Genomic DNA, 22,132 nt, shown 5'->3' with positions numbered 1-22,132 from the left:
TAAAGCGGGAAGGCTTTGAATCTTGTCGTGTCAAGCAAGGAAAGAAGAAAACGAAAGAAGCGGGGAGCTTTTTTTTTCTTTGATCGGTGGTTAAGAACATGGGTGTTCTGGTGACTCAGGAAGAGGGAGTTAAACTTGGTCAAGGATTGAAGTTGTGATAACTATGCAGATGTGAAAGGTTAAAGGGAAAATGGTTTCCCTTTTAAAAGCTGATGGTTAGAGAGAAATAAAAATAAAAATAAAAATAAAGATAACTGAACAATAGGTTATTGGACATTTGGCACTCTATAAATCCTTCTTACACTTGATATAATATAATCGGCGATGTATCACAACAAAACGCTACCAACTGCTGCTATGCTAGTATGAAAAGAACTTTCAATCAGTTTCGGTTTTCAGGATTTCGGTCTCTATAGCTGTTTAGGATGTTGGCTAGCATTACAGTCTCCAATTGCCTCAACTTATAACATTTTCTTGAGATCTACATCTTAACACAACAACAAAACCTTCAATCAGTTTTTCTTTTCGGCATTTTGGCTTAGTATGGATCCGCAGTTGTTCATCGTTTGTGCATCGAGAAGACCAATCTCCCATAGCTTAACCATGAATACGTTCCAACACCTGCACCCGATTCACAACTATTTTTTAATTTAATAACATATAGATTATTAATTTGGGAGTTAATTACATAGTTAGTCCCTGTGGTTTGCACAAATTAACATACTTAGGTACTAATAGTTACAATCACATTCTAGGGTATTAACTTTTCATTTTGTAACGTTTGGAGGTATTAACGTTATTTGTAGGTTTAAAATTACATTCTATTAGTACCTAAGTATGTTATTTTGTGCAAACCACAGGGACTAACTACGGTAATACCCTAGAAGTTAATACCTCCAATCGTTACAAAATGAAAAGTTAATACCTTAGAAGGTGATTTTAAACAATTAGTACCTAAGTATGTTATTTTGTGCAAACCACAGGGACTAACTATGTAATTAACTCTTAATTTGGGGTTAATTTAATAAACTATTTGCATGGTAATAAGAAGGGTTTGGATGCATACGTGCGCAATTCTGGACTCTGGAGAAAGTCTTGTCTATGCAGGGTTGAAAACGCCTCACAAGCCCACGGAATGTGTCCGTCTGCCACCACCCTAACACCACCACAAACAAACGATATATATTAAATCGTAAAAACGTATATAAGTAGAGAAGTGAATTACCTTTGCTTTCTCTTAAATGAGTTCCAGAGATGCATCAATAGCTTCTCATGTTGGGTAGCATCTACAAACCTATCCAGCCTCTGAATCCAATGCAAGAAAACGTCGTTATTTATTATCCATCAATGTTATTAATTGTTACAAGAACCTACCTTTCTATCTTCAATATCAGCAACGTCATCATCAACCTCGTCTTCGCTATCTTCATCACCAAACACCTGCTCTAATGCCATTGGCTAAAAGTAGACGGAGATTTAGATACTAATGGTGAATTGTAAAGTTAAATTATCGGCGATGCATAAGATAGGAGAAAGTGGTAACCTGGCCCGTACGAGAATGCACAAAAGTTCGTCTCAACAAGAGGGATTGGCTGCAACAAGAAAAAAGAAAATCATATTTAAGTTTCTATGAAAACAAACTTGAAAAATGTTGAGCATACTTTCTAGCATCGTGTCCTTTATTTGAATCCAACACAAGTGGCCCCGCATGATTTTGATTTTGTCTCCCTAATTTCTTTCTTCGCATTGGCCGACGGCTGTAAAAATTGAGGTTAGGTTTTTTTAGTTACATAAAAATGCATGTGTTTGTATTGAAGCTCGTGGCTCGTGGCTCGAAGCTCGCTCGAAAAAAGCTCGTTATGTTTTCGAGCCAAGCTAGCTCGTTTTGAAATCGAGCCAGGGTACTCGGCTCGTGGCTCGAATTATTGGCTTGGCTTTGTGGCTCAACTCGTGGCCCGACTCGATTGCTCGTATGTATGTGTGTGTATATATATGTATATATTTTTAGAAATGTATGCTATAATTTTAATTTTTTTTTGTGAAAAAAATAGTTAAAAAACTTAAAAGAAAATTAACGAGCCGGCTCGAAGTTTTTACGAGTCGAGCTTGAGCTTGACTTTTCAACTCGAAACAATAATCGAGCCAAGCCGAGCTGACTCTTTTAAGTTCGAGCTCAAGCTCGATCCCAGCCTAGCTCAGCTCGGCTCGATTACAGCCTTTATACAGCTCGTGACTTACCAGAAGTTAAACTCCTTTTCTCGAGGATAAAGCTTTCTTCCAACTATCTGATTTCAAGAAGAATGGAATGTAATTAAAAAAGAAGAAGAAATCGCATCCGTTTTACGCATTCATAGTCTAAAAACCTGCATATATTAACTATTATCGAAGAGCAGAAACAAAAGTATGACCTCAGCGGAGGATGCATTGAACTTAGCCGATACAAACACAAATTGATAAGCCCCTTCACCCTAAACAACATTATAAGCTACGGTAAGTAGTCTATTTTAATGTGCAAACTAAAAACCATGGTGGGTTTGTGAAATTAACCAACCCGGAACTCATAGTTAAAGAGATCATGCGATGCTGGTAAGTGGCATGCAAGTCCCTGAAAAAAGACATCAAGAAACACACATCATCATATCATACCGTGTAAACTGCCATTTTGGTCCCTGTGGTTTGGTCACTTTTGCCATTTTAGTCCAAAACTCAAACTTTTTACATCTGGGTCCCTGTGGTTTCAGTTTTATTGCCATTTTGGTCCAAAAATGAAATCAGGTCATAGTTGTTTTATAAAATCCTGCTATTTTGTCCTTTTCCGCAGGGCCAAAATGATCATTTCTTTTTTATAAATAAATACCATATTTTGTAAGACAAATATGACCTGATTTGCCCCTGAGAAAAATGACAAAATTGCAGGATTTTATAAGACAAATATGACCTGATTTCATTTTTGGACCAAAATGGCAATAAAACTGAAACCACAGGGACCCAGATGCAAAAGGTTTGAGTTTTGGACTAAAGTGGCAAAAGTAACCAAAGCTCAGGGACCAAAATGGCAGTTTACTCTATCATACCCTATAGAAACTAGGTACCGAAACATTTATATACAAAAGGTTCGAAATTTACCGTGTAACTTGCGCATTTTAGCAAGCAAAATGGGCAAGTATAATCTTCAGTAACTGCAAAATGTAAAACATGTTTCCAATCAAGAAAAGCTGAAACCATTATAAGGTTTAACTGCAGAGAAGCTGATTAAATTATAGCAAGAAATTTCAGGCAGTACGAAACAAGACATTATGTTCGGTAAAGAGTAAAACGTCATTTTCGTCCCTGACGTTTGGCCAGTTTTGCGACTTTTGTCCAAAGGCATGTTTTTTCCGCATTTGAATCCAAAGGTTTAAAATCTTGCTGTTTTCATCGAGTTCGTTAACTCCATCCATTTCTCTCTGTTAAGTCAGGGGCACTTTTCGTCTTTTTTGTTAACTTAAAGGGCAATTCGGTCTTTTTCACTTTATGTACAAGCATTTAGCATAATGTACTTAAAGGGTAGTTCGGAAATTGCCCTTTAAGTTAACAAAAAAGACAGAAATACCCTTGACTTAACGGAAAAAAAAATGGATGCAACTAATGAGCCAGATGAAAATGGCAAGATTTCAAACCTTTTGGATCCAGATGCTGAAAAACAAACCTTTGGACAAAAGACGCAAAACTGACCAAACCTTAGGTACGAAAATGGCATTTTACTCTTCCGTAAATAAGTACCTTGTGTCTTGTGCAGCCTATCATTGTCGTATATGTAGAAGAATATGACCTCTCTTGTTCTTGGCCTGACAACAAAAGCATAGCAAACTGTAATTTTATTTCGAGAATGCAATGAGAAAAGATACATATTACATAAACTTCAACATTAACTACCTTTGATCTTCAGGCAGCTTATCAGTAGAAGTATTGTTGTATGAATGCACGTCCAAAGGCGATATATCTTTTGCCCCGAGCTCTTCTGCCGTAACAATAACGCGTACTTGTTGCAATACAACAGCTTCAGAATTATGCGGAAACCGAAAAGATAGGCATTTCTCCCCATCTGAACAGCTCAACTGCAAAACCAAACATTAAGTCGATCCTGTTTTAGTATTGTATTATTAATGAATCTGTTACATACCAAACGAGAGAACTCAACCCAAAAGACTAGTCTGGTGGGTGAGAGAGCCCATTTGGTATATAAACCCCACATCAGTTGCCCATACAACCGATGTGGGACAAGTCTCATACCTTGCAATGGTATTAGTCCATAACAATCGACCCTCCTTAAGGGCCAACGTCCTCGTTGGTCACGGCCATGTTGGTCACGGCTGGCTCTTTCCAGGCCACCACTCCAAGCCAGCCGTGACCAACGAGGCTCGGAGTTGTGGCCCATGGAGTGGTGGCCTGGAAAGAGCCAGTCGTGAGTCGTGACTAACATGGCCGTGACCAACGAGGACGTTGGCCCTTAAGGAGGGTCGATTGTTATGGACTATATACCATTGCAAGGTATGGGACTTGTCCCACATCGGTTGTATGGGCAACTGATGTGGGGTTTATATACCAAATGGGCTCTCTCACCCACCAGACTAGTCTTTTGGGTTGAGTTCTCTCGTTTGGTATGTAACAGACTCTTAAGTTAAGAGTCTTAACCAAACGTGCTTAAAGAGTTTACCTTCATATAACACGAGCTCAAGCTGATAGTCGACATAAACTGAGCTCTCCCTCCTATACTCATTTTAGGTGAATTCTCTTTTGAAAAATGAATAAAATCAAAAAGAGTCTTCCCCATTAGGCAGCAACCCTCGTTTGCTGCAATGCATGAACAAACTATAGTTGAGATTTTGGATGGAAGAAACCGAACATTGCATGTGAAATAACTAATAAGCCCACAGTGTCAATTATATGAAGTATATCTTACAGGGTGAATCCATATGATCTTCTGTTAGGTCAATCACTGTTCGGTTTGTTATGCCAGCTGCAAAAATCATAGATGTTAACAGCTAAAACAAAACAAAAAAAATTATATAATATATATATATATATATATATAGGTAAAGTGTACTGTACAAATGCCCTTATTGTACATTACGTACGCTACAATCTCAGCCGTCAAATCATCTTCCCGACATTTTAAAAATCGCATGTTGTTTTTTTATAACAATTTCGCATGTGATAATTTTTGATGAATTTGCATGTTTTTTTGTACCAATTTCGCATGTGATAATTTTTGATAAAATAGCATGTTTTTTTATAACAATTTCGCATGTGATAATTTTTGATGAATTCGCATGTTGTTTTTTTGTACCAATTTCGCATGTGATAATTTTGATGAAATAGCATGTTGTTTTTTTGTAACAATTTCGCATGTGGTAATTTTGATGAAATCGCATGTTAAAAAACCAACATGCGAAATTGTTACAAAAAAACAACGTGCGAATTCAATGCGGGAAGATGATCGGACGGCTGAGATTGTAGCGTACGTAATGTACGATAAGGGCATTTGTACATTAACCTAACCCTATATATATATATATATTCTTCCGAATACAATCAAACTAAGGAACATACCAAAGCTAACTAACAGAATAGCAAGAGAACCAGATTTGAACTCAGTTGATAACTTATTTATCTCCGGAAGAATAAATCTGGCTTGTGGTGATCGCATTGTGGGTGCTACGTTAAAAGCAGTCACTTTGCAGGCTCGTTTGAACCTATAACGGATAGATTGTAGTGCCTAGAAATCATACAAGAAAATCACACATTGCATAAGGGAAACTAGTGAGCATAACATTTAAAAAACAGAGAGCAAATAGAAGAATAAAACCAAAACACACACACAGTCACACACATACATATATATATAATATGTTCATAGAACTACCTCGGCATTTGTTGTAGGCACCGGTCTTGCCAACACTACATACAAAGGAAAAATATGCATTGTTTGGGGTCCATCATCGAGAGATCTGCTTATGGATACTGATAACTGTACCCTGAAAAAAGCACAAGCAATGTTAGATACAAGCTTAAACATGAAGAACCGAAAGATCTATAACTGAGTTGTTATGTAGTATCCCTTACCTTCTTTTGTGTTTCTCTTCTAATTTATAACGTAAACAATTTGCTCGAAACAATGGCTGCATGAAAATCACACCAACAGTTAATATACTCTTCATGTGTAATCATCCTTTTTTTCATATAATAGTTATTTCAAGAAATGGGGCAGCAAAGAATAAGTTAACATACAATGTAAATATATTAATTATTCCCTAAAAGCTAAATAAATGAAATAACGGAGAAGTATACTAATTACATAAATTACCTTTCTAGAAGCCCGGACCCCAAGACATTTGTACAACTCAACCGGCTTGAAATAAACAGAGAAGCTTTCCTCAGCTGCATTTTGTTCTTCCTCAAACCTGTAGTTAAAGATGTTGAAGTGTACCATTTATAAAGATGTGATTGAAGGGTAAAATGAGTATAACACATAATTTTGGTGAGGAAGGTTAACGTACATTACGGCTTAACGTACATCACGTACGACAGGTAATTACGCACGTTCATTTTAAAATCACGCACGTTATAATTCAAAAATCCAAAATCACGCATGTTGAAACACATTAATCGCGCATATTGAAAACATTAATCACGCATGTTATAGAACAAATCACGCACGTTGTTGTACGTGAAGTACGTTAAGCTGTAATGTACGATATACTTTTTCTAGTTTTGGTCATCACCACGTATTGTAACATCGATCCCCACTGCTCACAACTTAAAAATAAATACTTTAGCCCTGAACATGGTTAAAAGTTCAGGACTTTCCACACTTTTACAAAACTATTTCTAAACAAAAGTCGTAGTTAACAGTTTATGATTCTAACAAATGAAGAGCGTACCAGATTGGAATTTCTGGAATCTATGCAGTTAATATCGGTGATATATCGGTTATCGCCCCCCATGTAAAATATCGGTGTCATATATCAGTCAAAATATCGGTACCGATATTAGCGGCGATATTGACCGATATTTGACTGATATATCACCGATTTTCCTGATATCGGTACCTTTCTTCAGAGTCCTGCCATTCGTCTTTCTTCTTATTGCTGCTATTAGTGTTTTAAGTCTTAATTGTTAGTGTTTTAAGTCTTAATCAGTTCCTACTTGCTACAATCGTTAGTGTTTTGCAAGTTGCAAAAGGTTAATTTGTTAATGGTAGGAGAGTATACTGAATCGTTATTGTTAAATTGATATATATATAAATTCTGCATGATATTAAAATTACCGATATCCCCCACCGCGATTACCTATATCTCAAATAGCGGTCCTTGACCGATATCCGATTTTTTACCGCATTAATTGCATAGGCTGGAATTGAAATCGATTTTATACGGAGTTTTCATTTCCGTGTCCTGTTTACATTTCAAACGGTTACAAAAACACAAGATTTTGACTTTAGAAATAAATTTCTGGTTCATTCATCTCAAACAGATTCTACTAAACATCTCAACGATTTCTGAGACATAACTAATGCGATCCTCATTATTACGGCGATCGCCATTACTTATCGATAGATCTAATCAAAGAGAACTCATACAATTACAAACCAAATCAACAAATACCAAATCAGGTGGATAACAAAATAATTAAGCATAAATGGAGTAGATCAAATCGAATAACGTGATAGGTAACAGAATTTAATGGAGATGATGAAAGTAAATCTGTAATTATATTTGGTAAACTGAAGAAGAAAATACAAATACTAGCCACCGAAGTGGTCCAGGGCTATGCCCTTCTCATGCTAATGCAAGAGCCTAACAACTTCCTAAAATCTCTCCTACCTTCCTAAATGACTATTGATCCTTATTTATAGAAATAGCAATTACACTTAACCCCCTCCTAGAATAGACAAATGACAATAACGAGAGTATGATTCCTATCATTACTCCCCCCTTCAAAACAGTCTTGCCCTCAAGACTGGGAACGACAACTGACTTGACATTCAAGCGTAGATTTCTTCGAGAGTGACTCAGGTGGTCGAGGCTGCCCATGCACCACCCAAAGATGACTAGTGGGAATCATTCCTTCCTTACAGCCTGAACGTCGATCGTAGAATTCGAGCGAAAATTTCCCCCTGTCAAAGGGAACTGAAATTGGGACAAAAACCGGGGGTTTTATCATCCCCGCCAGCAAGAATTTCCCAGCAACTTGGATAGAGATATGTACCGAAGGCAAGGGACAAGAGACCAACTGTGATGCGGAATAGATGGTGTCACGAAACAGAAACTGAATTGCTGAAGTAAGTACGTCACCCGGCGATCCCAGACGTGTAGAGCCCAAATCCACAACCATTTTCTGTTGAATACGTAGGCCCACTATAGTGTCCAAGCCCAACTTTCCTTGCAAACTATCTGATGTAGCCCAATCAGCCCTGTGCGACCCTAAATTCCCAGCGCCAAACGTTTTAGCATCAGCCGAAACCATCGAAAACGGCAATTGAGAGCTGGAACCTGAAATACGTGAAATCGTTGGATCACACCAACGTGCTTCAGATCTGGACACGATTGCCTCCAATTGAGCTAATAGAGCCGAGCAATCACCAGACAAATCCCCATTGGAAGCAGATGTGAGACTAGAAGAAGTAAATACCTCACCGGAATCGACTCCCGAACCAAGCAAATCTGATAGCCCTGACTTTGGTGGAAGATCGGTGTGGTTTGTCTCCTGAACCCTCATCCAAGCGAGCATCACCTTACGAAATTCAGCGGATTCCGCCCGATACGCATCGACGGTATCAGTGATGGAATCCAATCGAGAAGACTGATTTGCCATATCATTCTGAAGCTGCTGAAGCAATTGATCCTGAATGTCCAAACGAGTAGAGATATTCACCATATTGGAGATTGTATCAGAAAAGAAAACGAACTGGAGAGATCTGGAACTCGAACAGGAACAGAGGGTGAAACCAGTGATTGATTTGAAATCGGAACTGAAATCCGATAATGAAATCAAACGAAGAAGATGCGGCAATTGAAGCAGATCTGGAACGAATTGGAATTGAAAAGTGAACGATGTTGAAGCTGACGTTGGATCTGATTGAAGAGAGATCCGAAAATTCAGGGATCTGATCGAAGATAGATCCGAAAATAAAGGGATATCGGATTCAAATTGAGAAATATCCGAAAATTCAGGGATCTGATTGAAGATAGATCCGAAAATTCAGGAAACACAGATCCTGAAATTGAACGGATGGAGAGCAGAGTAGGCAGGTCGGACCAATGATAGGTAACAGAATTTAATGGAGATGATGAAAGTAAATCTGTAATTATATTTGGTAAACTGAAGAAGAAAATACAAATACTAGCCACCGAAGTGGTCCAGGGCTATGCCCTTCTCATGCTAATGCAAGAGCCTAACAACTTCCTAAAATCTCTCCTACCTTCCTAAATGACTATTGATCCTTATTTATAGAAATAGCAATTACACTTAACCCCCTCCTAGAATAGACAAATGACAATAACGAGAGTATGATTCCTATCATAACGCATATCAAACGAATAAAAGAGACTTATACCCTGATTGTCTTGCTACGAGCGCCGTTTTCAAACTCTCCATATAGAGTCTGCTTCAAAGTTCAAACCCTAAGTTTTCCCCTCTTCAAATGTATGATTTAGATTTTTGTGCTATCGGCCTAACACCGTATATATAATTGTACAAGTTTCAACTTAACCCCCTACATCTTAATTAGTTAAAATCAAACCTCACATTAACAAATAATGCAACTACAACCCCTAAAGACAGCTAAAGCCATGTATTACTTGATATGTGAGACGTTAATAGCCCTAGTAAGTAAAGTAGAGTGTATTTTCGGTAAGGTCCAAGAGTTTAATGACTTGAGTGACCAACTCTGCATTTTGGTTTAACGTTACCTAGCTGGCAATTTATATAAAATATGTCAATCCGACACTTTCACCATGATTCCGAAAGATCAAGAATCAACTCAACAAGGTTAAAAACAGATTAATTTACAAAAGTCCGTTAAACTGTGAAAACATTATTGTAAACCTCCTAATAGTAAAAAAATGAGGATTTCATCATCTCAGAAGCTATGTAGTTAATATCGCGATATATCAACCGATATATCAGTGATATGATATACTGATATATCGGTCATCGGTCCCCTGCCGAGATAGCGGTACGAAATATTGGTCAGAATATCGGTACCGATAATATCAGCGATATTGTCCGATATTTGACCGATATAGGACCGATGTTTGATCTATAAATCACTGATTTTCCCGATATCAGTACCATTCTTCTTATTTCTACCGTTCATTTTTCTTCTTATTGCTGCTATAAGTGTTTTAAGACTTAACTGTTAGTTATTACTGTTAAATGTTAGTGTTTTAAGTCTTAGTCAGTTCTTACTTGTTACAATTGTTAGTGTTAAATTGCTATACATATAAATTTAGCATGATATTAAAATTACCGATATCTCACCGATATCCCACCGCGATAACCGATATCTCAAATATCGGTCCTTGACCGATATCCGATATTTTACCGCATTAACTGTTTAGCTCAGAAGAGTCAAAATTAAATTTTATCATGACTAGTGAAAAATTTAATAAAGATGCAACAATCAAAAGTTTTCAGAACAAAGACATTTATTTTAGCTCCGTACACGTGTAAAAGTATTAAGATTTTCCCCTCACTAAAAACACTTTTAGAAAGTTAAATCTAAACATAAGTTTTATATGAAAATTTTGACGATCAGTTCCTTGTTTTGTCTACATTAGAAAGAAATTTACGGTCCATTCATGTCAAAGAGATTCATAATAAACATCTGAATGACTTTAGAGACAACTCCTGTGATGACCTAATTGTAACTAAATCCCCATTACTGATTGATTGATCCAAAAACAATACAGAGAAAATTAACATGACCCAGTATAACACCCTAGGCAAATCTCACATTGACTGTATCCGGAAGAGATTCTCGGTTCATAAGAAATGTCATGCCTCTTATATCACCAACGCGTTTTGGGCGCAAATGGCTATGGAGCATATATAAACTCCATAGTTAAGTATGCTTAGCTGGGAGTAAGTGATACTAGGATAGGTGCCGTCTTGAGAGTTCTTAATGGGCGGAGGCAAACCGATATTGGTGGTACGAGAGGCCGGAGGATGTTACAGATCCACTCAAAGAGAACTCACACAGTTACAAACCGAATGAAGAAATACATGATCCAATAACAAGTAAAAGGAACTTGTACCCTAGTTTTCTCACTACAAACTCTTTTTTTTTCAAACTCTTGAGTCTACGTTAAACCCTAATTTCTCCCCTATTGGGATGTTTGATCAAGGTTTTAGTGTTATTAATCCAATAGCATATGTATAATAAATGTACAGGTTTCAACTTAAGCCCTAAGTCTTAATTAATTAGATAGAACAATCTCCAAATACAGAATAAAAATAAAACTGAAACAATGAAAGAGTACCTGAGATGATGCGTGATCGTAATGTTTCCGGCGAGATTGTAAAGTTGTTTGATGACCTCTGTGACTGACGGTGGTTACGTCGCCACCTCTGCATTTGGTACCGGCACATGTTACTTTTCAGAATATTTTAGAGAAGAAAGAACGGACGTTTTTTACTTTGTTAAACACGTTAGTTAACGTCATCAAAAGGAGGGTATGGTTCGGACAAGTCATAAAATTAATTTAAAGAGTTGTGTAAAGTCGTAAAAATAATATAAACATTAATATGGTTAGCCACAGATAAAATAAAAAATGTTATAATGTGTCGCACGTTACGATGTGAAGTCATAAAAGTTATTTCAACAAAATGAGGTGTCAAGTAAGTAGAAAAGGTTGTAGAGTCAAAGTTATCAATTGTCAAAAGTTAGGAGGAGTAATGTTAATAAGTTGGAGAAGATTTGAGGGTCAAAGTTGTCAATTACCAAAAGTTAAATGCGAATGTTTATAACTTACTTAAAGATGAAGGTTAATAGTGTTTCATGTCAAAAGTTTGAGAGGTTAGAAGTGAAAATATCACCGACCTTTCTCTTTAAGAGCCTATGTAATAACCAAGAAAAAAAATCATAAATTTAAGTTTTAAAAAATTCAACATTTTGCTATCTAACTTGGCAAAATTTGATGGATGGCACTTTAAACCAAGTTGACTCAATATGTGTAATAAAATTCTTATTGAAAAGGGAAATATCATAAAAAAATCAATATACTTTCTAATTTTTCTTATAAAAGTCACTCAACAATTTTTTGTACGTAAAAAACCAGCATACTTTCTAATTTGTCTCACAAAAATCCCTCAACAATTTTTAGAACATTAAAGTCCCTTCACATGTTAAATTTGAACAAAATTATGACAAAAATAATTCAAACAACTTGGAACCGTTATGTCCATCGGTTCTTTTTGGGTTTATTCGAATATTTGGTTCCTATTATTCGGTTGGAATTTTTTTTAAATCAAAAATCGAACCAAACTAAACGGAATATAATTACTTCTATCATTGGATAACAAACCATATTTGAATTTGGTTTGGTTTTCGGCTGCAATCGAATACAACGAATTCATATAATTGGGTTTATTCAACCGAGTATAAAGTATGGTTTACTATGTTTACTCGGTTTATTGAGCTACATATAAACCGAATTCATAATTTGTTGTTATGGATACAACGGCATTGTTTGGCAAGCACAATTTTGCCATCCGCTACAACTTGATGTTAGGCCAACAAGACTAAGGAGATACTTCAAAAGCCGAATTAATCTAACAACAAATGCTTGGTAAGGCTGGAGGGTGTGGGGGCGCCACCCAAGCCAGCTGGGCATCTATAGCGCCCCAAGGGGCTCCAACCACACCCTATAGCCTAAGAACCATATACAAAAGGTATGCGCCTTAAAAAGTACATGATTTCATTTGATTGGTTATGTGACGTTCATAACTTTATGGTTCCAGCAACAACCGGAACCAAAGAATGTATGAATTGCTAAACCAAGCATCAGAACCCATGTCCACCGCATAACAACACAACAATATGAACTTCCGCTCAAACTGCTAACATATACTGTGTTCTTACCACTAATATGAAAAAAATTATATCGAAACGCATCATCAATTTTCGTTTTCAGAAGAATCAGTTGGTTGGTTGGCTTCGATTTTGCTCCCGAAAGTTCTCTAGTATCAAGTGACAGCTGTTCATCGTCTTAGCATCAAGAAGACCATGGTTCCATAGCTTAATCATGAACAAATTCCAACACCTGCCGCAAATCACAATTTACAGGTTATGCAATTATATCTTAAATTAAAAATTTTCGTAATACCATCTAGGGCTGCAAACGAACCGAACGAACACGAACAAGACTTTGTTCGTGTTCGTTTGTTAAGAAATATATGTGTTTGCGAACCGTTCACGAACACTTATCGAACGAGATTTTATGTTCGTGTTCATTTGTTAAGGAAATGAACTTGTTCGTGTTCGTTTGTGTTTGTTTGTTAATTTTAGGTAACGAACAAAAACGAACGTTCACGAACAAAAATGAGCACAAACTAATGTTCATGAACACAAATGGAAATAAACAAACACAAACAATCGTTCATGAACAGAATATATAATACACCGACACTTATTAGATATTTAATTTGTCATAACTTTGAAGTATTTAAATAAATATAAAAACTAAAAACACTAATGTACTATCAAACACAAACGAACACGTTACCGAACGTTCACGAACATAAACGAACGAACACGACATCTGTTCATGTTTGTTCATTTAACTAAACGAACGAAATTTCTTGTTCGTGTTCGTTTGTTTAATAAACGAACGAACACAAACGAACTTCCCGCCGAACGGTTCATGAACTGTTCACCGAACGTTTGGTTCGTTTGCAGCCCTAAATTACCATATTTATGAGCTTATTCAAGTAGACGTTATCTTAAATGAAAACCGAATCGAGATAATCTGTTATAGATACCAGAGTACTTCTGGGTTCCGGATAAATTCTTCTCCATGCTGGGTTGAAAATGCCTCACAAGCCCAGGGAACATGTGCATCCGCTAGCACCCTAACACCACCACAAACGAACAAATTCAAAGTCAAAAACACATATTACATTATATACTGTATACAGATGAGTTTTATGAATTACCGTTGCTTTCTTATGAATGAGTTCCATAGATGCATCATTTGCTTCTCGTGTTGCGTAACATCGACAAAGTCATCAAGCATCTGAAATGTATCAAAAGTAAATGTGATATTCATAATATTTATAATTTGTTATTAGTGTTATCAGTAATTGTTATTATTTGTTAGTTTGGTATGCGTTTAAACAGAACATACCCTTCGGTCTTCAAGATCAGCAACGTCATCATCAACCTCATCCTCACTATCTTCATCGCCAAACACGTACTCTGGTGCCATTGGCTAAACATAGAGAATTTAAAAGGAAAAAAACAGATTAAGATAGTGATGGTGAGGTTTAAAGTTGTTTACCGACAATAAAGAAATACGGGGAAAAATGTGACCTGAGCTCTATGAGAATGAAAGAAACTGCCTCTATGCAACAGCGCTTGGCTGCAAAACAAGAAGAATAAATTATTTAAAATATATAGAAGTGTTTAAAATAGAGTTAAATGCCATTTTAGTCCCTATGGTTTTGGTCATTTTGCCAGTTTAGTCCAAAGGTTTCATTTTTCACCTGTGGGTCCAAAAAAGTTTCACTGTTGCCATTTTAGTCCACTGGGTTAACTTTATCTATTTTTTATGTTAACGAGAAGGGTAATTCGGTCATTTTATATGGCCAAATTGCTCTTCTAGTTAACAGAATTACATATAAAATAACCGAATTGCCCTTCTCGTTAACAGAAAAAATGGATGAAGTTAACCCAGTGGACTAAAATGGCAACGATGAAACCTTTTTGGACCCACATGTAAAAAATGAAACCTTTGGACTAAACTGACAAAATGGCTCAAACCACAGGGACTAAAATGGCATTTAACTCGTTTAAAATATAAATAAAATTCATCAACATACTTTCTAGGATCGGAACGTTCGACTGATAACTTTCTAGTTTTTGCAAATTGCAAGAGTGCGGTTGGTGCAATGCTGCTGCTTCCTGGTACTGATTGGGAAGTAGATTCGGGTCCACATGATGTGATACCAGCAACACTCGACACACCTACAGCGTTAGGACTGTATATTTCACAATCCATACGCTCAGAAACACCTGAAATCCAGAAGAAAAAATATCTAACATATTCAAAAGAAACTAACAAAAGTTGTAACAAAAAGTCACCAAGTGCTGGAGGCATATGTGAACCCAATGCAAGTTGACCCGCTTGATTTTGTCTCCCGGATTTTCTGCTTCTCGAGGGCTTATGGCTGTGAAAATTGGAGTTACGTTCATATAAGTTAAATGCATTGATATGTATTAAAAAGTAAAAAACTTAAAAAAAAAAAACAAGAGCAAACCACTTGCCAAAAGAAAAATGACTGTTCTCTAGGATCAACCGTTCTGCCGAAAATCTGTATTCCAGAAGAAAAGAAAAAAAAAACACAATTACTGTCTGAAATCGAGATTTTAAAAATCTCGATGAGCGAACTTTAAAAGAGTGGAAACAACATTATGACCTCAGAAGTGGAGGTCGTAGGAGATACAACCACAACTTGATAATCCTCATCAACCCAGAACTCGTAGTTAAAAAGATCGTGACAGGCGAGCAAGTGATATCTCAGGCCCTGAAAGACATCAAGAAGATATGCATATCATAATCATACCAATATTTATAAACAGCCAAGTTCAAACAGAACCATATTTACCTTGTAACTTGCACATTTTAGCAAGCAGAAAGCACAACAATAATCTTCTGTAACTGCAAAAAAAAAAGTGCTCATGTTTCAAAAACCACGAAACCAATCAAGAAAAGTTGAAACCCTACGGTTTCAATTGAAAAACAGCCACAAACAAGATATTATATTCAGAGATTATATATTTATATCGAATAAACATGAGGTACCTTCACTCCTTTGCAGCATATTGTTGTAGTATTTGAAGTTGAATATGACATTTCCTGTTCTTAGCCTGACAACCAAATTATAACAAATTGTGATTTCAATTCCAGAAGCCACAGATGATGTCATAGGCCTGTAAACGAACCGAACGTTCATGAACTGTTCGTGAACTTGTTCGGCGGGAAGTTCGTTTATGTTCGTTTTTCTAATAAACGAACGAACACGAACAAAAAAATTTGTTCGTTCAATTAAATGAACAAACATGAACACACATTGTGTTCGTTCATTTATGTTCGTTTATCTAATAAACGAACGAACACGAACAAAAAATTTTGTTCGTTCAATTAAATGAACAAACATGAACACACCTTGTGTTCGTTCATTTATGTTCGTGAACGTTCGTTTATTTACGTTCGTTTATGTTCGTTTAAATTTTAGTAAATACATAAATAGTTATATGTATATAAATATTAGGTTTTCTAACTACTTATATAAATATAACTAATTAGTAATTGAGTTTTCTAGTTATAAAAATGAAATTTTAAAATGTAACTGATCGTTTACTTAATATTTATATAAAAAAAGCTACTTAATTTAGTGTCTATGAACCCTAATTTAGATGTGTTTCCAGATGAATTGTAATATACTAAACTTGTTCGTTTGTGTTCACTAATGTTAAATTGTGTTTGTTTATATTTGTTCAATTACATTCATTTGTGTTCGTTTATGTTTCTTCAATCATGTTAATTTATGTTTATTCAATTATGTTCAGTTAAGTTTTTTTTGTTTATGTTCGTTTGTGTTCGTTTATGTTCGTTTAGGCTTTAAATGAACGAACATAAACGAACACGAACATGCACGATTTCTTAATGAACGAACACGAACAAAAAATTATGTTCGATTATATGTTCGTGTTCGTGTTCGTGTTCGTGTTCTATGTTCGTGTTCGTTCGGTTCATTTACAGGCCTAGATGATGATAAAGGAAATACTAGCGGTAACATAAAAGTAAACATCAATTACCTTATGACCTGAGACAGTTTATCAGTAGGAATGTTGTTGTATGAATACAAGTCATAAGGCGATATATCTTTCGCCCCAAGCTCTTCTGCTGTTATAATAACTGGTACTTGCTGCAATATACTCTGCGGTAATCATAAATTGGCACAGTCGCAAGTAAGAACATAATCATTAAATAAGCTCAAAAAAATCACACCACAAAGCATTAAGTCAAGACGATACATACCACAGCTTCGGAATTATGGGGAAAATGAAACGATAGGCTTTTCTCACTGTCTGTACAACTCAACTGCAAACCCATCCAACACCCATCAACGAGATTGAGGAAAATAAACATAACAAACTCTTCATGAAATATGCTTAAAAGGCTTACCTTCATATAGCATGATTTCAAGCTAACGGTTGAGATAAACTGAGCTCGCTCTCCTAAACTTATGTTAGGCGATTTCTCCCGTGAAAAATGAAGAAAATCAATAGGAATCTTCCCCATTAAACAGTAACCGTCATTTGCTGCCAAGCATGACCAAATTATAGATAAGAAATCGATACAAGAAACTGAACACTGAAGACGATATATCATATATGCCCATGATATCAATAATATGAAGTATATCTTACATGGAGAAAACATATGATCCTTTGTTAGATCAATCGCTGTTGGATTTGTTATATCAGCTGCAAAATTCATAGATGTTAACAACTAAAAATAAAACACAATATTCTTCTGAATAAAATCAAACTAACAATTGTGCATTTGTGCCATACCACAGCTAACCAACAGCATAGCAAGAGAACCAGATTTTACTTCCATTGATAATTTATTAATCTCGGGAAGAATAAATCTGGCGCGAGATGAACTCGTTGTCTCGGCTCCTCTAAAAGCAGTCAACTTGCAGGCTCGTTTGAACCGATAACAGTTAGATCGCATCGTCTAAAAAGCAGACCAAGAAAGTGTACATGCGGCATTAGAGAACTTAGTTGAGTATAACATTCTAAGAAAAAAAGATAGTGTTATTTAATTAACCCAAAAATATATACAAAATTTAAAATATACCTCCCCATTAGGAGTAGGCACCGATCTTGCCAACAGTATATACAACGGATAAAGAGACTGCGTTTGCAGTCCACCATCAATCGGTCTACTTATAGATACCGATACTTGTACCCTAGATAAAAACACAAGCAAATCAACAAACAGTATACAAACCAAGAATATAAAAATGATTAGTTGAAAAAGCTGTGAGATTGTGTAGTATCGCCGTATCGGTTACCTTCTCTTGTGCTTCTCTTTTATCTTGTAGTGCAAACATCTTGTTAGAAATAATGGCTGCGTTAAAATCATACCCACAGTTAATATTCATCTTTTGTAATAAAAAATGAAGATGAAGAATGATACAAAAAAAAGGTAAAATACATTGTTTTTGGCCCGGACTTGAAGAAGGTTGTAAAATTCTACAGGCCTGCAATAAACTGAGAGGCTTTCTTCAGCTGCCCTTTGTTCTTCTTCAGACAAATGAACCCGAATTTCTGAGTCTCTAGAATAGCTGAAAACAAAAGTAGAATACAACATGCATCAATGAATTTAATCCGCAAGTAAATAAAATGTAATCTTTACAAAGAACAAAGCAATATAATGCAATCTTTACAATGCACAAGCACTTGAAAGGAACGTAATAAGCATATAACTTGCATCGCTTCCTATAAGTAACACAATATGTTTCCTAAGAAAACAACTTTATATGACGTCTTGTGTCAAATTAGTGATTTTGTCTCTTCATTTTGGAAAAGAAATTTTTTTTAATGCAAACAGTTTTAGCAACTACTTCAGAATATAAAAAGGGTATTAGGACCATAGTGTAACCATCAGACAAAAAAATAACATGGAGAACAATTAACAACCGCGACAATAATAATAATGACAAGAAACACAAACTAATAAGTACACGCATGCTATGAACACCATAAAGTATCTAAAGAAAGCTTATTTGCCCAAATAAATAGTGTAAAATGCAAGATAAACATACTTGGCTTCACGAGAAACTAAAGGTATGCCTGGCATACTTGTTGAACAACGCCAAATTAGACCACCATTGATTTCTTCACTTATCCAAGGTTGCAACTCGTTAGGGTCACTTTGGGCTCCTGCCAACCTGTGCATTTAATAAATGTGAAAATGATCCAGTTATAAAGATGTAGATGAAAGGCACAATAAGCATAGCACATCATTCGGTTCATCCCCGTGTAGTGTAACCATGGTTTTAAAAAACGGTTGAGGCGTGCGCCTCGAGGCGAAACTCCCAAGAAAAGATTTTGAGGCGCGACTTAGGGGGTTTATATTGTATGTGCGCCTCAGAGGGGCTGAGGCGCTAAAACGGATGCGCCTCAGGGGTTTTTGACATTTGTTTTTTGATGTTTTTGACTTTTTGTGTCAATTTCAAGCAATTTACGTATTTTTTGTGTGTGTTTTTGATGCTTTTGATGATGAATTTAGTTAGTATTATTGTTATTATTTTTATAAGAAATATAAATTTCTTCTTATTATTTTTTTAATTCTGCCTCGGGCTTACGCCACGGTTCGCCTCGAGGCTTACGCCTCGTGAGGCGAAGGGAAAACGCCTCGAAACTTGTTTCCATTCTTTTAAACCTTGAATGTACAATCCAAAACAATAAGAACTCAAAAGGATCGCACAAGTCAAATTGACTCCGGCATAGTTACTCAAATCAAATTTCAAAACATATAGAGCATTACTGTACATAACACAAATTCGTAAAAACAATTCATGTAGACTGTAGACTACTACCGAATGAATCATGCAGTTACGTACTCACATATAAGAAAGTAACATTTTCTACAAAGATTGAGTTCTAAAGTATACAGCAACTCTTAACAATTACCAAAAAAAGCAACAAATATTTTATATATCAAAAGTAATTTTACAAAAAAAAAAGCCTCATCCAAATGGAATGTTTACACAACTTTACCGTCAAAAAGATCAAAAATAACTTCCGAAATTCGTCATTAATTCCCGTTAGAAATTAAAAAACTTGTTAAAAGATTGACATATCTGTTAGACAGAGCTCTTTGTCACAAAAACTAGACCTTCTATAAACACAACAGGGATTTTAGGAACAATCATGATAGATCTCGTCTTTCAATTAAAAATCCTACCACAAAATTTTTTTTTTTTTGAGCAAACTCAAATGGAATTTATATAAGTGCACAAACCAAATCAATAAAGTAACTAACTGAATGAGAAAGAAATCAAATAAACATAAAAGGAAGCAGAGCAAATCAAACTACACATATCAAACAAATATAAAGAACCAGTACGCTGATCTGCTTGCTGCGATCGCCGACTCTATAGTCTCCATATCAAATTCTATAATCTGCATATTTAATATTTAATTTTTAATTCTCCTTCAAGCCCTAACTCTTCCCCTCTTCAAATGTATGATTTAGGTTTTTGTGTTGCGGCTGCCGAACCGACACCGTATTTATAATTGTACATGTTTCAACTTAACCCCTGTCCCCTTACATCTTACTAAGTTATAACCAAACCCCAAATTAATAAATAATGCACTATAACCCCTAAAAATAGAAAAACAATGCTTTAAACCCTACAAAACATCCAACGCTACATACCATGTGGTATAACCTACAAGATATATCTCAAAGACTCAAAACACAATTGTACTCATCGAGGACCAAAAAGTTCAGATACCAGCACTATAAACAAGCTCACACTTTTTATAATAGACAATGCCCCTTAACTTCCCATAGCAGTAACATAATCTTACAACCGCTATCCTAAATCCTAAATTTTACCATTATGAAATCAAGCAATAACAAAGTGTGCCAGTTATCCATTCATCGTTACAGAATTACCAATCAACGTAAATGATGTACAATCTCATTTGAGGCGTATGCAGGGCCGATCAACAAAAGAGAGCAGTGACAAACCTTCGACAGTGAAAAAAGTCAAAAACACAGCACAGATTGAGAATCAAATGAAGTCCACTCGACAGTCGTCATAAAATTCAAATGTCGTTTTATAGATGAATTGGCATTCTTCTAGTTAACCAGTCAATAATTGATTTGGAAATATTAAACAACGCGACATAAATCAATCACGTAGCTAACATTTCTCGGTTCAGTAGCTATCATTCTATCATACATCTGTTAGATTCAGTTTCTCTTCTTTTGCAGTGGACATATTAATGCTTCAACTTGTGATTTTTTTCAATACTGGTAGAATTTTAGTTGTTCAAATGTTATATTTCTTCGAGTAGCCATATCAACAAGCTAAAACATACTGTAAGACATAATATCGTAACCGATAATCAACCGAACAAGCGCCTACCTGAAAGCAGACCGTCTTCAGCCGACAGAAACCCTCAGCGGTATAAATCCTTAGCCAATTCAAAAAATAAACCTAAAAAGGAAAATCATCGTCACATTCTCTACAACAAACACTTAAATTAGGGCACGAAAGTGGATGATCGATATGAATAGGATCATCGACAGATGATTTGAGTGTTTATATCTTTTACAGGTGGAATGAAATCAATTAAACCTAAATGAGTATAGATGATCAAATTGGAAACCCTAGGTTGAAAATAAAGCAAAGAAAGGTTATTACCTGAGATGTTAATAGCCCTAATAGTGAGTGATGTGGAGAAGAGGAGGTATATTTATTTCCGGCGAGGCCGCAGCGTTTGATGACTTCTGTGACGGTGATTGTGTCACCAACTCCTGTTTTGGACCGTGTTTAGTGGGCTTTTAGATTGGGTTTATGTTTAGCCCAAATGAGTAACTACCAGGCCCACTAGCACTAACAACTTGAGGTAGAGTTGCACAAAATAACCCGTTAATTAACCGTAACCTATAACCCCTTCCCCCATTGTGACGTCATCATTGAGAGGGGGGGGGGGTGCTGCTCTCTCTATCACGAGCACAATAACGACGGAAAACGAATGATTTGTGGGGCCCACTTCACTTTACACTTTAACCAAAAAAAATAGGGGGCGTCATTGTGAGCAGGGGCGGATCTA

The 22,132-nt window shown here is 36.0% G+C and overlaps 2 protein-coding genes across 2 annotated transcripts; both read right to left on the bottom strand.

The window, feature by feature from the left end:
- Positions 1-281: 281 nt before the first annotated feature.
- On the bottom strand, positions 282-9,678 carry LOC110905014 (polycomb group protein EMBRYONIC FLOWER 2). The gene is made up of 19 exons (XM_022150890.2): positions 9,599-9,678; positions 6,347-6,443; positions 6,106-6,161; positions 5,906-6,017; positions 5,593-5,758; positions 4,943-4,999; positions 4,697-4,833; positions 3,916-4,097; positions 3,763-3,827; positions 3,127-3,179; positions 2,552-2,605; positions 2,409-2,468; positions 2,239-2,285; positions 1,662-1,757; positions 1,544-1,592; positions 1,375-1,458; positions 1,226-1,305; positions 1,067-1,156; positions 282-621 (listed from the first exon to the last, which is right to left on the bottom strand). Exons 1-19 carry the CDS (start codon positions 9,637-9,639, stop codon positions 513-515), a joined length of 1,635 nt encoding a protein of 544 aa, XP_022006582.1. The 5' UTR covers positions 9,640-9,678; the 3' UTR covers positions 282-512.
- A 3,261-nt stretch (positions 9,679-12,939) lies between these two features.
- On the bottom strand, positions 12,940-21,855 carry LOC110905013 (polycomb group protein EMBRYONIC FLOWER 2). Its single transcript, XM_022150889.2, has 22 exons — positions 21,721-21,855; positions 21,442-21,513; positions 19,105-19,230; positions 18,495-18,624; positions 18,352-18,407; positions 18,135-18,246; positions 17,846-18,011; positions 17,699-17,755; positions 17,454-17,590; positions 17,307-17,369; positions 17,084-17,205; positions 16,068-16,132; positions 15,871-15,923; positions 15,682-15,789; positions 15,530-15,576; positions 15,347-15,432; positions 15,085-15,277; positions 14,576-14,624; positions 14,391-14,474; positions 14,200-14,279; positions 14,026-14,115; positions 12,940-13,307 (listed from the first exon to the last, which is right to left on the bottom strand). Exons 3-22 carry the CDS (start codon positions 19,137-19,139, stop codon positions 13,184-13,186), a joined length of 1,857 nt encoding a protein of 618 aa, XP_022006581.1. The 5' UTR covers positions 19,140-19,230; positions 21,442-21,513; positions 21,721-21,855; the 3' UTR covers positions 12,940-13,183.
- Between the last annotated feature and the right edge of the window lie 277 nt (positions 21,856-22,132).

This window comes from Helianthus annuus, chromosome 14, assembly GCF_002127325.2.
Source record: "Helianthus annuus cultivar XRQ/B chromosome 14, HanXRQr2.0-SUNRISE, whole genome shotgun sequence".
NCBI classification, from domain to species: Eukaryota; Viridiplantae; Streptophyta; class Magnoliopsida; order Asterales; family Asteraceae; genus Helianthus; species Helianthus annuus.
This window is presented reverse-complemented; position numbering and strand designations above follow the sequence as displayed.